The sequence below is a fragment of the Tenebrio molitor genome, chromosome X (assembly GCF_963966145.1).
Source record: "Tenebrio molitor chromosome X, icTenMoli1.1, whole genome shotgun sequence".
NCBI classification, from domain to species: domain Eukaryota; kingdom Metazoa; phylum Arthropoda; class Insecta; order Coleoptera; family Tenebrionidae; genus Tenebrio; species Tenebrio molitor.
In genome coordinates this window covers 2,547,241-2,564,877 of record NC_091055.1, presented here as the reverse complement: position 1 = coordinate 2,564,877, position 17,637 = coordinate 2,547,241, and the positions used below count along the sequence as shown (strand labels likewise).

At 34.5% G+C, this 17,637-nt stretch overlaps 1 protein-coding gene across 2 annotated transcripts in view; it reads left to right on the top strand.

The window, feature by feature from the left end:
- Positions 1–17,637, top strand: part of LOC138140190 (metabotropic glutamate receptor 7-like) — a 100,018-nt gene that overhangs the window by 48,322 nt on the left and 34,059 nt on the right. For both annotated transcript variants that reach the window (XM_069060996.1, XM_069060997.1), the window contains exons 4-5: positions 10,589–10,755; positions 13,793–13,947. In XM_069060996.1, coding sequence (XP_068917097.1) covers positions 10,589–10,755; positions 13,793–13,947 — 322 coding nt within the window. The remainder of the gene's footprint in view (positions 1–10,588; positions 10,756–13,792; positions 13,948–17,637) is intronic.

The window sequence follows — 17,637 nt, the reverse complement described above, 5'->3', positions numbered from 1 at the left end:
GCCTTAATGTAAATTATTTAGGAGTGTTCTAGTGCATTCCCACGTTAATTATTATTTATTAGATAAAGGGTTGGTTAAATATCGGCTCGTGAAGTTTTTATTGTGCGTGTAGTGAGGAAGTGTTGCAATTTGGGGTCTAGGAAGCAGTAATAAATGATGAAGAAACCGTCATCTGGATGCATGAATTAAGAAATACAGGGTGTATACCATATTTTATAAAACGTACACCAATGCGGTTTCCTTGTTTTAAAGCATATTTCCTATAGGTTACTTCGCATTGGCGTACATTTTATAAAACATGATATACAGGGTGTATTTTTAAAATGTGCCGAAATTTTACCTACGAGGTTGTAGGACAACGTAGAAAACTAAAAGCGATTTAAAAAAATTGTAGCTCAAATAATAAATGTCATTTTATTTTTTGACATAGAATTTTTTAAATATTTTTCCCGAGTTCTACATGAAGCCAGTAGCTCGTGGTTAAAATATCTGTACAACTTTCAATAACACCTTGTATAACTCAGCGCTCTGTGATAGTAAGCGCTGAGTGTTTCTCGACTGCAAGATCAGTATTTTATCATTGTAGGGTCGGTTCTTTATTTATTTTAGGTATCGGGATGGCGCGCTAATTATTTAAGGGTGGAATTTACGGTCCCGGAAGTGGCGATAGGTGGTGAGGTTGTGAATCAATAAAAGCTCTTCCTATACAAAAGCCAGCTTAAATTAGTTGAAATAAGATAAGCAAACGGAGCGATATAGAGGGATAAGCAGGAGGGATCTAAGATCCGTTGGCACACCAGATGAAAACCCAGATATGCAGCAAAGCAGATACACGGATCCGGATTTAGCAACGGTTCGGAAAAAGTCACAGGACCTCGCTGACCACCCTCATTGTTATGCCGTCCACTTTACGAGTTTAATTGACGCCAAAATTGGCGGCCCCTTTTAAATTCGTTTAAAATTATGCTAATTTCTGCGTGTTCGGGGGCGCCCCAAACATAAGCCTGATTTGTTTTATGAAAATGTTTTCGCACGTCACTCCCGGGGCTAATCGAATGACCCAAAGTTTTTGTCTCGGCTGGATTTAATTACCGCTCCGGAATTTAGATGTACCGAGTGACGGTAAAAATAATCCGGCAAGACGCCAACCGAAACGAATCCGTTCGAATTCGCAGTCGCCATTGTCAAAGTTTGCTACCCTATTAAGTCTAATTAATTGCACAATAATATTGGTATATATTGTTTAAACGCTAGCAGAGACGAGGTTTCATTGCTCAATTTCAGACCCTCAAACCGAAACAATTTCGCAAATTTAAATCGTGCAGAGACAATAGCTTCCACTTCAAATACAATCCACATTACGGCGATGCGTTGATATTCAATCGATTTCAACTACACTGCTAACGAACAGTCAACTTCTACCACATACCAGTCTTCGAAACGCTCTGCCAAAACAGAATCAGAACAATCACTCTATTCAGATTTTACCCCAGATGGAATCTCTAAGTGCAACGTTATTGTTTCACAGTCGTTAATCCACGTAGTCTCAATAATAATCATAACAATAACGCCTCCAGATAGACTCAAATTTCACAAATATCTCCAACAAATCTCTCTTCTCGTGCAATCAAAATCCTACTACCTGAATTAACCCTTATGCACAATATTTCATCAAGAGAAGAATTTTAAAATTTACAATTTCAAAATTTTTTGAAACGGTGCAGATGAGTTCCTCCCGGCGGTCAAAAATTTTGGGGTTTTGTAGCAAGTAGCGAACCGTAAGGGATTAGCGGTGGCGATAAGGCGATAATGAGCCCGATGGAATTGAAAATGCAACCCACAATACATTTGAAACGTAAAGCTGGATATGGACACGGTAAATATCTAGCTTTACCTTCCAAATGTATTGTGCGTTGCATTTTCAATTCTGTCGGGCTCATTATTACTCGTGAATCACCTTGTGTATTTGTAAAAACATTATTAAGTTTTCAAACTTTTACGTGTGCAAAAATAAAGAGAACATACAATGGCGGAAAAATTGTTAGATCCAACATACAGAAATACAAGATTCTTTACAGTTCATTTTTTCTTTAAAACAATTGTCAAACTGTTTTCATGTTGGTATGAGTCACTAGTTATTTGATGGTTATTGTAAAATGAATGAATTTGAAATTTATACTGTTGGATTCCTCTCCTCAAGGCGCTTCTTTTGATGCAAACAGTTACCCCGTAACTCTCTTAGTTTTGAAGAAAAATGAAGAAAACTTAAATACACTCTTTGTGTTATTAAGTATCGTATTCCATTCAATTTAACACTGTTGGATTCCGCTCTTGAAGATACTTCTTTTGATGTATAAAAGTCAGACCGTGACTCCCTTGATTTTCGAGGAAAATTAAAAAAAAAGAGACTCTTACTTCGTGTTTAAATTTGCGGATTCGATTGATCATTGCGCCCCTATTAGGTATCGTGTTCCAAAGAGTTTCAAACTGTTGGATTCCTCTCTTTAAGACGCTTCTTTTGATATATAAAAGTCAACCGTAGCCCTTTTAGTTTTCGAGAAAAATGAAGAAAACCTTACGAAACGATTACTTCTTTTCTAATTTGCAGATTCGATTGAGCATTGTTCTCTTACTAAGTATCGTATTCCATTGAATTTTATACTGTTGGATTCCCCTTTTCAAGACGCTTCTTTTGACGTATAAAAGTCACATCGTAGCCCTCTTAGTTTTCAAGAAAAATGAAGAAAACTTAAAAAAATACTCTTACTTTGTGTAAATTTGCAGATTCGATTGACCATTGCTTCCTTATTAAGTGTCGTATGTCAATATTGTATGTCAGCCATTTTGATGGGAAGGCGCTTGCGCTACTGAATATGTTCGGTTGCATTTTTCAGTGTCTTTATTTCTGGTCTTTTGATATAAAATTTGCTTACATCTGAAATTTTTCTGACTTTTGACATAACCTCAAACCTGATCTAGGGAGATTTTACGATACGGATGTTCCGAAACGAAAGTTTTACGGCACAGTCTGCTCTTTGAAGGAATTTTGACATTAACACTTGTTAAAAAAATGGACTTTACATAATGATTGCACGGATATATAAATAAATGCGGCATGTTATTATAATTTACCATTGTAAATATTGTAAATAATAAATATGTATTTAAGAAAAATTATTTTAATTTAATCCGGTTATAACCTGTCGAATACCTATCGCAGTACTCCCCGATAACCTTGGGCGGTAAAGAAGTGACCGCTGGGGAACTCATATACGTCCTTTTGAAAATTCTTAAATTTTAATTTTACCATTGGTGACAAATCGGGTGTAAAAGCGGTTTACTAAAAGGCTATTAAAAGACACTTGTAATTAATAAACACAACCGCAGTTCTCGAAGTTCAGTAATAAACCATTCCTTCGGACCATTGCTTTCAATTAACTTCGAATTTCCCTATAAATTTTAATCGACCCTCTGTCCCCAGATAGTTTTTATTTTTAAATGAAGTTCCACTTGTGACTAGTTCTCGACAAACCACCTTGACCAGTTATGAATTCGGCACATTTCCGTATTTACTTGGAAACAAATGATTTTTATTGGGATGCTCGAAAATTGTTTTTATTGCTCGACGCTAGTTCGAAAACAGGAGTAGAATTAAATGCGAATATGAACCCCACATCCGCCTGCGGCCAAGACCATAGTAGCAAACTAGTCGAAAAATATCATAAATTTATTCGTCCCGAAATTATGTATCGTAAATTTTTGTTGGTTTGTCCTGAAAAAACCGCCACGCTCGTTTGGTAGATTTTATTTTTCAATTTATCCTCCTCTCGTCCGATTTATTTGTGCGAATCGATTCAAAAATAATATTAATCGTGCGTTGTGGTTTCGTGTTCATTTCAATGATTGCACGTCCGTTGAAAAAATTCAATTAAATCCGATTATTTCCAAGTTAGCGAATTGGGGAAGTGATAGAACGAACTGATAAGCTATAATCGAACAGCTGGAAAAGTTTTAAACCATTGCTTGGAAAATTCGCACGAAAAATAAACGCTTTTCCCACGATACACACCGATGCACACGCAAAATCAACAATGCCAGCTCTGGCCGACTATTCATCAGCAACAAAGAATCGATCACTCCACGTCACACACTACTTTTTTGCTCCACAGTGTTTGACTGCAGATCTAAACGCACCAGTCAATCTGACTAATCTAATTTAATTGCAACTATTCATCACGGCAACCTTCTCTAGTTCAATAACGTGCTGCAATCCTTTGCTTCGCAATCATTTTATAAATAATCGGTGATTTTCCATCTGACTCGAAATAAATCTGTTATGACCTCGTATTTTTCCACAGTAATTTTGTCTCGCTGTACTCCGATATGGCATCTACTTGTAAATGTAAATTTGAAACAGATTGTCGAATTAATTTCATTGTTAACACAGTTCTGCGTATTGAGTTCCTCCAAAGAGAGATGTTTCAGATGACTCTTGCAAATGAGGTTGCCTCATAAATCGATTAAACTTACATCCTCGAGAAACTGCAAGTGTCGCACTAGTCGAACACCGATTTACGTTTTCAAGAGATTTCTAAATTACAAAGGCTCGAATCTTGCGGAATTGTGGAAAATAAATTGCACAAATCCTTTTAATAATCGGAGTGTCCGATTAGCTGAGACTGAATAAAGCAGTGAGATATCAACTCATCAATTATCCAGGCTTATGTAGATGATCTAGATTAGTCCTATTTTACGGCTAGTGTTAGGTAGAAGAATTTCTATTTTAGTTTGTCCCAACCGATTCGATCAAATTCCAATGAATATGCATGACAGTGTCCTTCTAAGGGATTATTCTAAAACAATTAGCACCTGTCAGAGAGCGATCACAAACATTTTTAACAGCAGGTACTGAATTTTAGATTAAAAGTTAGTTCCATCTTGTGACAATTGCAAGTATCAAATTATATTAGATCTACGTTCGATGGAATTTTATCATTAACTGGTCTAAATTGATTTTGAAACGGAGTGTTTTGCCAATACTGCAGCAGACATGTTCAGAAAATTCGAGAGACTATACTATATGTATCGGTAAATTACACATTCTCACGTCCTTTTATTTTGATGGAAAAACATGTCTTCATTGACATTACAATATGGAATAAGAAAACGATTTTTTAATGCTTCTGATTGTATACTCGCTCCATAAACAAGTTTTTGTTATGCTTGAGCATCCAAGAAATGTTTCAAATTTACACATAATGAAATGCGTATCACACACAATCCACTATTATTTTTCGGGGAATAGAATCAGAAGCAGCGGTAAAATAACAGATTTTATGCACTGTTCCAACATATCTGCTGTACAGACTTTCTAAAACCCAGCGATGTGGACATGTTTAACTTTGCGTTGTTTTCAGACATGGTAGCGGTCAAACTCTGTAAAAATTATTTCAACCCCTGGCAACCCACATTAGTTTGAAGTAACTACCAAGCGTGCTTGTACAAAGTTATTAAAACCGAACATACTTCCAGCAAAAATATGTCTGGTGGAGTTTTGTAAACTCTGTCCACTCATTGATTGCTTGACATAAATGTTACTAAAAATGTTCACTCTACGCTACAAAAAATAGATCCGGCACGAAATTTAAAAAAATGGAAAGAGTAGGTTTACACGTGATGTTTTATTATTATTCTCCATGTTTGCACTTAGGAAAGACGAAAGAAAACTAGTAATATATTAAGTTTTATTAATACAGGGTATTTCACGAGTGATAATGTGCTCGACGGAAATAAAAATGCAACCCACAATACACTTTCGAATTTCCCAAGAAAACTGACTAACCACAAACAAGAGATTATTTAATGTTTAATGCATGAACAAAAATTACCTCTGTATCATTTTCGATGTTTGTAATGTCACTTAAAGTGTTCATTATGCTAGATTCTTCAGGCACGCTCTCACTTCACAAATTCAAAAAAATTAACAAAAAATCGCAACGGAGCAGATCAAAACAGCAACACAATTAAAACTAATAACTTTCAAAACCAGAGAAACGCAAAACAAAGCACTAAAGATGAAAAACCGCAAATCTAAATGCTTAAACTACTTGACAGCACTGACAATTGCAAATTTGAAATGTCATATAATTTATTTTGCGAGTTTCATAACAACCAATGAGAATCAGTGGCACGAATGTTTCAAGATATTACCAACACAATCTATGATGCTTTATTAATATTTTAATGTTGTGGTTTGGGGATTTTGTTATCTAAGGATATTTAAAAAACGGCATTCTATCAGTGGACGTAGGAGTATTCTTCTCAGGTTCTTTTTAAAAATATTTGAAAGAAATTATGAAATCTTTTCAGTGGTGGGAACTGTGAACACTAGGTACGAAATTTGATAAAAATAGATAAAAACAGACTTTGGGAACTGCGATATTTGCATATTGATATCCGTTGGGTAAGTTTGGGTTTCAAAACTGTCTATTCTATTTGCTCCAGTTAGGTAAACAACAGTGTAGAGTTTACATATATGTTTGCGTTTAACGATGCAAGTTATAGCAAAGCTTGACTGATTTTTTTACGGCGTTATTATTTAGCATTGTCGCAGGAAAAAATATAGAAATCGGTTTTATTGCGTTTATTTGTTTATTACGATTGTGTACAGTGAACAGTAAATAATTCAATTTACGTCACACTTGTTACAGGTACGTGAGCTAATAAATTCCATAAGCTCGTACCTGCGATTTTCGTCAAAGAGAATGTTTAATTTCACTTGAATCCAAACAAGCATTATTATACACCTCGAATAGTATATGGGCATAACTGTGATCATAATAACTTCAAACAGACACTAATTAACCAGTAAAGCTTTGCAGAAACTAATCCTGAAAGATATCGAGACGTCCTAGTCTCCACTTCGTGCCAAAAAATATCAAAGCGAAATTTAATCCCAACCGAAGAATATTAAAATTGGCAAATGACAGTAGAAATGAATTAACCCAAACGGGAAAAATATTTTTCCTTGGTTCGCTTTATCATTTAATTTCAGCAGCTTAACATAATTAACTTCTCCTTCAAAGTCTTCTCACTTTTGAACCAACAGTTCTGAGGTATTTTTGTGATATCTCAATTTGCATCCTAATCCTCCACAACAATGGAAAATTTCAATTGTAAAAACTCTTCGACTAATATTTTAATATTGTCACCGTTAAAATAGAAAAGTTGAGTAATTTTGATTTTGAACCGGATAAATTTCCCCAACTTTAATGGGAATTCCACACGATATCATTTACTTCAGTCTAAAATTTATTATAACCTCTTATATTCGTTTTATCATGATGCAAGTTTAATGGTGTGTAATTTTTTTGCCAAGGAAACCGTATAAGATCGTCCTGGATGAGCTCTTAAGGATGATAAAAAGTCCCGTATTGAACAAGACCTCGACCGCAATTTATTTGTTTCATCTCCCGTAAAATTTTTCTGCAAACACTCTTGTCGACGCTTGTTCACCACACTTAAGGATAAATTTAAGGTTTCGAGAACTTGACGCTTTTATTTATTTAAAATCAATTATCAATGACTTATTACGAAGTCGGTTTAGTTACATTTTCAGTGATTTATCTGCTTAATTGCGATATTAAAATTTGATAAATTCATTAAAATTTTAATCAAACCATGTTGTACTGAATCTAATTAAACTACAGTAAAACCGTAGAAACCTCGCCAGACAAAAGTCAGTCCGATGCTCATAAATGGATTTTGAAAACGATTCTCTCTGAAATCTGAAAGAAGTGCGGATTGCTTGAATTTATTTTTTATTACTATTGTGTCATTCTTCAGGACGTTCCGCATAAATTCAACCCTTCCAGATTTTAGAAAAAAATTATGGTTTATCTGTGCTGTTATTATAGAGTTTAATCATATCCAGGGCACGGCATTCAGGCCGTATTCGCTTCTCATCGCAGCTCGAAGAAAAACTGTCTTTAATAGCGAACAAAATACTGGTCTGTATTTAAGTTAGGTAAAACGTCTTCGTGAGCTGTGCCTTTAAGAATTCTAGTCACGCATTGTTGAAATCGAGATAAAAATAACTGATACGAAATTGCCATTAGAAAAAATTAATATCTTTTCCGGTCAGACTTTTCCAGTTGTTCTTGTAGGGCCTGAAATCACTTAATTATCTGAACTTTTATCATTTCTCTGACAATTTTGGAAATAATTACAGTGAAGACAAGAATACTTAAAAATAGTCTGTCGTGTAATTTTGCTTTAAAAAACCAAAAATATCGTCCATCTCTTGAGGCAAATTTTTAGACCAATCAAATACATTTATTACTCACCCACCACTCCATTATAATTTAGATAGAAAATTGAGAGGATTCAACAAACACCTGAAAATTACTGAATTTTGTCCCAAAGGCTTAAACAACAAAAAAACTACCGCTAGGACCACTACGAATTATTTAAAAAAATAAAAATAAAAAAATTTCTACTCATTACATAATCATTATTTTGAAATGCTCTAGGTTTTCTAACAAATGAAAAAGTGTGTGGAAAATATAGATTAGAAATCATTGTTTAACGAATATATTTGCTGATATTATTTAGAATAATTTTATAAGAAAATGCAACAGGATAAACCGATAGTCAATTTAAAAATATTGATAAAAGATTTTGATTAAAAATTACGCTATCTACTTAAATGTCATTAGGCCGTAAAGATCATGGAATTTTACGCAGAAGGAATGAATTTACTCCAAATTAAACTTTCCACATTTCAGAACCAAACAATCCCCACTTCAAACAAGCGGAATGTCGAGGAAACCTGTTGGGATAAAATTTAAGTTATAAAAAGAAAGCATGCTTAGTTGAGTACAAAACATAAATGCCTTTTTTAGTGTTTTAACTGATTTACAAGTTTTTTTTTCTGTAAAAATGAGGTCAAGTGCGAATAATAAAATATTCATACACGTGTGTATTCGTGGTTGCCTATGTTTATATTTATTTAATGACAACGTAATATTTTAAAATAATTTTTACAGTTATGTCATCGGTCATCCCCAATTCGTGGTATTATAGAAATGAATTGCTACTTTGGGCGATTGATTTCTTAATTATTAAGCCTTTTTAACCAACTTTTGCATGTTCTTAAATCATTACAATTTTAGAGGTTATAAAATGTGTTTGAAAATTATGAATTTTTACAAAAATCTAGACGTTAGTACATAATTTTTGTAAATTTTCTTTTGGTCACGATTGAAGATTTTTTAATCTTCTAATGTTACTTGCTCCAACAATGAAATTCGATGCATTTTTTATTTTTTAAAACACTGAATTACTCAATTTTAAAAGGTCTGAAAACTGGTTGGACAATGTTTTCTGTAAACTTGTGATCAAAGATGGTTTCTTTATTCTTATTAGGTATATCGAACCATTTTTCTATATTTTTGTTGTGTTATGAGCATCTCAATTCCTCCTGATCCAGATAAGTAACATTTAGAATACTACTAACGTGTAAGCGTCGTGAATATTCAAGCATGACCCAGATCTGCGAATTCTGGTGTAGTATTGACTACAATTCTATTCAACGTCGAAATTTAAAACTGTAAGAAACCAGTACACGACTTGGTTTTAGAATTAATCACGTAATTCAATATCGAACATTGAATACACCGGAAATCCCTTCTGAAAGAAAAGCTTTTGGCGTGGAATAAAATTCTTGCGAATTATTTCACCACATGCAGCCGCCGACCTTCGAACAAATCGTATTTTTTTCTAAAATAATTTCCTACGAATCCAGTTACAGCAATTTGTTTTGTGTTTCATCACACGTGCAAATGAATAAGTAAAGTCTTGTTATTTTCGTGTTTTTGCGGATGAAACTTGAAAACATGGAAACTCGTCGATGTGGGAGCGCTTCTCTGGGGAAAATTATTTATTTTTGGACAACTTTAAAGTCGACTTGAAATCTTTGTTCGACGACAAATATAAATAAACAGGCGAAGAGCGGAGAATACATTTTAAATAAATCCGATTCCAGTTGCATTGTTCAAAATCCCTTTCGAGTGACCTGTTTGGGTTTTAATATGAGTAATTCCGGTGATCACTTTTGTACAGAGGTAGAAGAGACGTACATTAGGAAGGTGCAATCTAAGTAAATTAGGAAAGGGGCGGTTCTGTGTGGGAGTAAAAAATGGAACGTCAGTTTTTCTGACGGTCTCATAACGCCGCGACAGGGACAATAACTAATTGTTTCGTAAAAGTGAAGATGAAGAAGTGCGGGGGAAGATGCAAAAATCCATAAATAAATTTGAATCTAACACTTGGACCGTGTGAAAACTAATTAAAGGAAGCTGCGTTTTCTACGTGAGGAAACTTCTAGATTACCGTCTCGACACAAATAACAAATCGGCTCTTCGATTTAGTTTGATGAGGTGCGAATTTGAACCGCGATCATTTCAATTAAAAAATTCGAAGATAAATGGCATTATTAGGTACAAATCGGATTCTTCGTGTTTGACACTTCTGGTTGAAAGATCGCCCGCTGTGGAGGTAGATCCTGAGAAATTTATTCGTATTACAGGGGATAGCGTCTTTTATATCTTATTCAGCCGATGCCGGAATCTGCATAGCAGTAACAGAAAAAATTCTCCGGAACTCGAAAACCGAAGACTTTGACAGAATTATAGACCGACTGCTTCAAAAGAGCGCCAGAGCAGTGGTCCTCTTCGTCGACGAAGACAACACCAGGTAAGTTTGAAAGTTGCAAAGGAAAGAAACCAGATTTGTTAGCTAATGCATCCTGCAACGGCACACGTAAGTGCCCTAATGCTCGCATAAGCCGCAGGAATATACAGCTCCTGCTAATCGATAACGTTTTTGTCTGCGTTTCTGAATCGGTCATTACTGAAATCCGATACATTTATACCAATTCCTAAATATATCCGGTTAGTTTGAGAGACATCGGTGTAAAATTTCAATATCTTCTTTCGTTTTGTTTTCCACAAGAGCTCCCGACTTTTAACAACACTTTCCCAACTAAAATACCAATTCGTTCTAAATTCAATTAATCTGCTCGCTTTTGATACATCGTAAAAATTTCAAACGCAAATTAATTATTGAATTTGACGCCAAATAGTTAAACCTTCAGAGCGATTCAATTCGAAACGTTTTACATTAAACACACAAAAATCCACTATTGTTCCGTTTAACTCGTTAAAAATTAACCCTTCACCTCTGTACGAGTTGAATTATACGAGATTACTTTCAGTCGGTGAAAACAAAGTGTAAATTTGCACGTCCTTCAACTTCCTTCCTTTAATCCTCGCCGTTTTCAAAATCTCCTATTTTTGCTTTGTTTCATCTAAAACGGTGCATAATACGGGTTTGTGAGCGCGACATGCGACTAATTTTTTATCAAAACACATGGCAAGGTCGAGATTTTTTTATTTTTCGAAGGGTAGTAGAAACGTAAAATTTCAATTTATTATTATTATTGTCGCAAGTGAATTTTTCTCTCTTCGGGTGCAATTTGAGTGTATCGGGGCAAGTTATTTTGTCCCAAAAATTGAAATTTACGCAGAAATAATGAATTTACTCCAAATTAAACTTTCCACATTTCAGAACCAAACAATCCCCTCACTTCAAACAAGCAGAATGTCGAGGAAACCTTTTGGGATAAAATTTAAGCTATAAAAAGAAAGCATGCTTAGTTGAGTACAAAACATAAATGCGTTTGCTTTTTTTTAGTGTTTTAACTGATTTACAAGTTTCTTTTTCGATAAAAATTAAGTCAAGTGCGAATAATAAAATATTCATACTCGTGTGTATTCGTGGTTGCCTACGTTTCTGTTTATTTTAATAACAACCGTAATATTTTAAAATAATTGTTACAGTTATGTCATCCCCAATTCGTGGTATTATAGAAATGAAATGCTACTTTGGGCGATTGATTTCTTAATTATGTAAAACCTTTTTAACCAACTTTTGAGGTTATAAAATGTGTGGTCTGTCGAGTAGTAATGAAAGGGTATTTGAAAATCATGATTTTTACAAAAATCTAGATTACTTTCAGTCAGTGAAAACAAAGTGTAAATTTGCACGTCCTTCAACTTCCTTCCTTTAATCCTCGCCGTTTTCAAAATCTCCTATTTTTACTTTGTTTCATTTAAAACGGTGCGCAATACGGGTTTGTGAGCGCGACAGGCGAATAATTTTTTACCAAAACACGTGACAAGGTCGAGATTTTTTATTTTTCGAAGGGTAGTTGAAACGTAAAATCTCAATGTATTATTATTTTGTCGCAAGTGAATTTTTCTCTCTTTGGGTGCAGAAAAAAATTCGTGTATCGGGGCGCAAGTTATTTTGTCCCAAAAATTGAAATTTACGAGATAATATAATCCTGCGGTTTAGTCGCAATAAAAAGCCAGTGCGAGGAGCTTTAGGTAAACCCCGCACCGCCATTTCCACATTGTACTGTCAATGATAATGTTCGATAATGAATGTGGTAGTCAGGAAAGATACATCTCGGATGACATTTAGATTAGGCCGGATGATATACGCTCAAAGCTCTCTTTAAAATGTTTTAATTGATGGTTCAGAGCCACCACCACACCGATACACAATCCAAATTAAATCTCAATTACAGCCGACTTTCAGCTTGGATCTCCGCGAAACTTCCATCCAAATGTAAATCGGGCGAAGTAGAAAAAAATGTTATACTTCATAAACTTCAACTGTCACTCAGACGCGATAAATATTCAGGATTTATGGGCAACCTAAAGCGATTTTATTTCCAAGTCGGCAACGGGTGGGGATTATTTGCGATATTAATACGAATACGTTGAATAAACCCATTTTCTTGAGTAAATATCATCGTAAATTGTGTTTTCAGGAAAGGGGGCAAAAACTTATGTCACCCATTTTGTTTACCTGACGTAATTAAAACCACTTTAATTATGAAAAATAAATCAAACATTGGAATTGTTAGCTTTGCAAGAACGTCACCACGAACAAAAATGCCGACATTTTGCAAACATAAAAACTTCGATGCACTCTCTTTACCGCATTCCCTTCTTAAGTGCAAATCTGTGTGCGAAAATATTAAATGAAGCCTAGGAGGAATAAAACTCGTGGCTGTTCTTTAATGGGAGTAAAAACTGTTTTGGCGTTGTAGAATGCTGTAACAAATCCGATTAAATCAGCGACTGTTCAATCAAATCGCGTCGATATCGCGAAAACGGAAATTTCAAATTTCCAACACCGACCAGTAAGAATTCGCGTGACTTAACGACGTTTTCGTGTTTTGTACGAAATTTAATTTCGCCTTTTGTGAATTATTTATTTGGTGGAGTGTTCCTGTTTTAATGTTTCGATAGATTCCCTCGCTTCTCTCAAATTGTCTATTTTATCCCCGAGGTATTTTCTCCGTAATTTTTCAATCACTTCCCGTTTGATAATTTCTGTTTATCTTACAGAACCTCTGATTTTTTCAAATTTTCTTGTGACCCTTTCGTTTCCGTAGTTTCCGGATTTCCGTGGAAATTTTGGCGCATAAAAAGAAATCGTGCAGTTCGTCTGTAATATCTCAGCAGTTGATCCGTTTGCCTGGAACGTATTTTGGCTTAATGGCGCCTCATCGAGTCGGAACGCACAAATGGCATATTCAAATAACGTTGTTTTTGCTAAATAAAAGCTATCGATTTTATTTCGTTTTTGTTGAGCTTTAAAGCGAGCAAAGATGGTTTTCATGTAGTCGGTGAAACAGCCTATTTGTTTATACTTTCAGAAAGCTGCTGCAAGCAACAATTCGTGCGAATAAGACAGGACATTTCCTTTGGATCGGCAGTGATTCGTGGGGAGCTAAAGTACACCCCGTCAGGGACCAGGAGTTCGCTGCGGAGGGAGCAATCACCATCCTACCCCACAGGAACGCCATTCAAGGTACTAAAAGCTATATTTATATATTCACACCAGACCGGTCACAATCCTCGGATCAAATACTTCGATAGCTTACCGATACCATCATTTATTAACCCTTTCATCCCACATTCACAATCTTACCTGGCGCAACAAAAATCCCCCGAAAGATCACAAGAAAGGAATACGAAGCCACTCAACATTGAACGCGTTATGGCCGTGTTTCTGACAGATTTAAAATTAATTTCGACAATTAACCGTTCCGGAATATTTATATTTCAAAACTTACTTAAATTTCATAAATTCTTAAGATCCGACGCTCCAATGAGTCTGTTGCACCGTTGCAAGTTCATTTACCTTGAGATTTTCTTGTCTTAAACACTCAAACCAGACACCATTTCCTGTCTTTATTAGGTCTCTCCAGACTCAATACGGTATTGTGATTTTGATTTTAATACAAGACTGGTACGCCCTTAGGTTACACATTTCTGTCTCTTCCACCTACTCCGTCTCAATTTACTAACAATCTGTAATTATGAAAGTCGTCAGTGTTATACAAGTTTTGTTAACAAAAGTCGTCTAACAAATTTACAACTAATTGGATATAAAGACAGCAATGTCACTAAATTTCAATTATCTACCCTCCATTCATTCTACATTACATTTCAAATTACATCATTAAATTGATTCAGTTTTTGTCAGTTTCTATTTATAATTGTAATTACAGACGTAATGCAGGTGTTGTTTGGAATTTATTAATAGTTATTCACGAAATGAGTGCGAGAAGACATTTTTCGCACATGAGCGCATGATTTGAGGCACGAGCGACGAAGGAGCGAGTGCTTCATTTGCGCGAATCGAAGTAATAGCGATTTATTTTCATCCAAATCGGAGAAACGGCGTTTTGTAAACCAGAGTTTATTATTATCAAGTCAAATTATTTTCAGAGTGCAATTACAGATGTAATGCAGTTGTTCTCTGGAATTTATTAAAAGCATGCATGTGTTCAGATTCGAATTAATTGGTCAGAAATTGTGTGCCAATTTCAGCAGTCGACAAATATTTACGACTAAGGGAGCATTTTGCTTATCTGTTTATCTGACTTGAGAATAATACCACAATGTTATTTTGACAGACGTCACTCTCAAGTTGTCGTATTGAGCAACTATACCGAGCACGACAACGCAAACATTCTATTTTCGACTTGATCATCTATTTAAGAATAAAATATGAAGTAAAAATTTTTAATACAACATTTACATCGAGAATCATATAGCGGTTCTAAATTTGGATTAAACCAAATAAATGATTAACATCTTATTGAAAATGTATTTATATAAGTACATATTTCTATTTAATAAACCACATAAATATTTAAGGCAGTAATAAAAATACGTCTACACTTTTATGTGGCAAAAAATATTATGTGAAGACGTTTTACATACTTTTTATTTTGTTGCATTAGATAATTATATTTTCTGATATTTAAACTGTTCAACAAGATAAGAAAAGATTTTTTTATTTTCAGAGCCAACTGAAATATGTATAATATACGGGGTGTTATTGAAATGCGTCACCAAATTTTAACCACGAGCTGCTGGCTTCATGTAGAACTCGGAAAAAATATTAAAAAAATTCTATGTCAAAAAATAAATACAATTTTTTTTTTTGCTTTTAGTCTTCTACGTTGTCCCACAAACTCGTAGGTAAAATTTCGGCACATTTTAAAAATACACCCTGTATATCATATTTTATAAAATGTACGCCAAAGCAAGGTAACCTCTAGGAAATATGCTTTAAAACAAGGAAACCGCATTGATGTACATTTTATAAAATATGATACAGGGTGTATTTTTATGTTGTGCCGAAATTTTACCTACGAGGTTGTGGAACAACGTAGAAGACTAAAAGCAATTAAAAAAATTGTAGTTCAAAAAGTAAATGTCATTTTATTTTTTTGACAGAATTTTTTAAATATTTTTTCGGAGTTCTACATGAAGTCAGTAGCTCGTGGTTAAAATTTGTCCACGCATTTCAATAACACCCTGTATAGTATATTTATCCCTAATAGAAATATTGACTAAAATCATAAATCACACCAACAAAGAAACAGATTTTGAAGCATTCCACCCCGGTAATTTATGGCACGGTGTTAAATAACCTCAGACAAATATTTTAAATATCTGTGAGCCCTATCGAGCTAGTTGACAAAGAAAACAGATAAAGTAATTCGGTGAAGACTGTAAATGGTTTGTAAACTGCTTCTTTACTGGTGTGATTTATGATTTTAGTCAATATTTCCATTAGGGATAGGTAAATATACTATAAACGAGATATCATACACTATTTTTTTCTATTTTGCGCCTTTTTAAAAGAAAAATCGCAGTTTTAAAATTTGGGGAATTTTATGGTGGTGACACAAATATTACAGTGAAACATTTGAAAGTTCAATGTGAACATATTATTACATATATCGTTTGTTTAGGGTGATTTGGCGTTTGGCATTTGATGTTTGACAGTGAATTTGAAACTTACCAACCTTGAAAATGTAAATTGTACTGGTCTATTACAGCACTCAAATCAGCCATTACCGCACTGTTTTGAGTGTTGTAATAGCAGTGCTATAAAAGCAAAAAAGGAAAAAAATGTCATGCATTAATAATATTATCGGTAATTGTTCACTTTAACTACTTTTGGAATTTTTGCGTTTTTTCTGGCTAGACAGCCTCAGGGTTTGAATGGTGAAAAACACGAAAATTCCAGAAGTAGTTAAAGTGAACAATTACCATATTATCGTGTAACATAATAAAAATGTGGATTTTTATTTGTATCCACTTCAAATTTGTAATTTATTTTAAAACAATCTCAAATTCGCACATATAATCGTGAGTTATTGGTATAAATATTCCTTCAAATGAAAATATTGATCATTGCGTATCCACTTTGAAGCAGAATAAATGAGTCGCTGTGTGAGTTTTGAATTTTGAAAGGAGTAAATTTCTGAAAAAAACATTTTTAACGTTTTAGCTTGGAAAGTTCGAGAACATCACTTGCGTCAGATATCTCGTGTGTCAGATAATTTGGAAAGCAGAAAATCTAGTAAATGTAGGATTAATAGCGGAAAAGTTGTTTTGGCGCCGCCTCCTCCATGTAATAAATCTTTATTTTTATAGTTTGGAAGTTAGATGTCCTGTCGGTCTGTAACTCGTTTGGAAGAGTATATATCCAGGTTGTTGGACAGTCCTTGCGTTAGCCACCCCTTGATAAAATGTGGGGGTGTGTCGAGGGCCCCTTGGAAGACGAGAATAATTAGGGAAATAATTGCAATGTCAGTGGACAGACATGAATAATCGCGGAAAAACCTGGACCTATCTGTGAACGGTAGAGTGAATCCGAGAAGAAAAACATGCGGATTCAGCTTTTATTCAATTACGATTTGCTTGATTCACTTTACGCCGACTGTGCCTGATAGACAGTCGAAATGGTGTATTTTATTAAAAGTTTCACGGTCTAAAAGTGAAAGATAAAACAAATAGTGTCGAAAAGTTGAACGGTGTAAGTTTTGAAAGTTGAGCCTGGGAACTAGAAAATTGCTCGAAAATCGATGAATAAGAAACATCAATAACCCTAAGTTTATAACACGCTTATTCCACACAGTCGCTTTCAGACTTGCTCATGTCAAAACGGAATTTTACGAATTAACTTTCCGAGCTT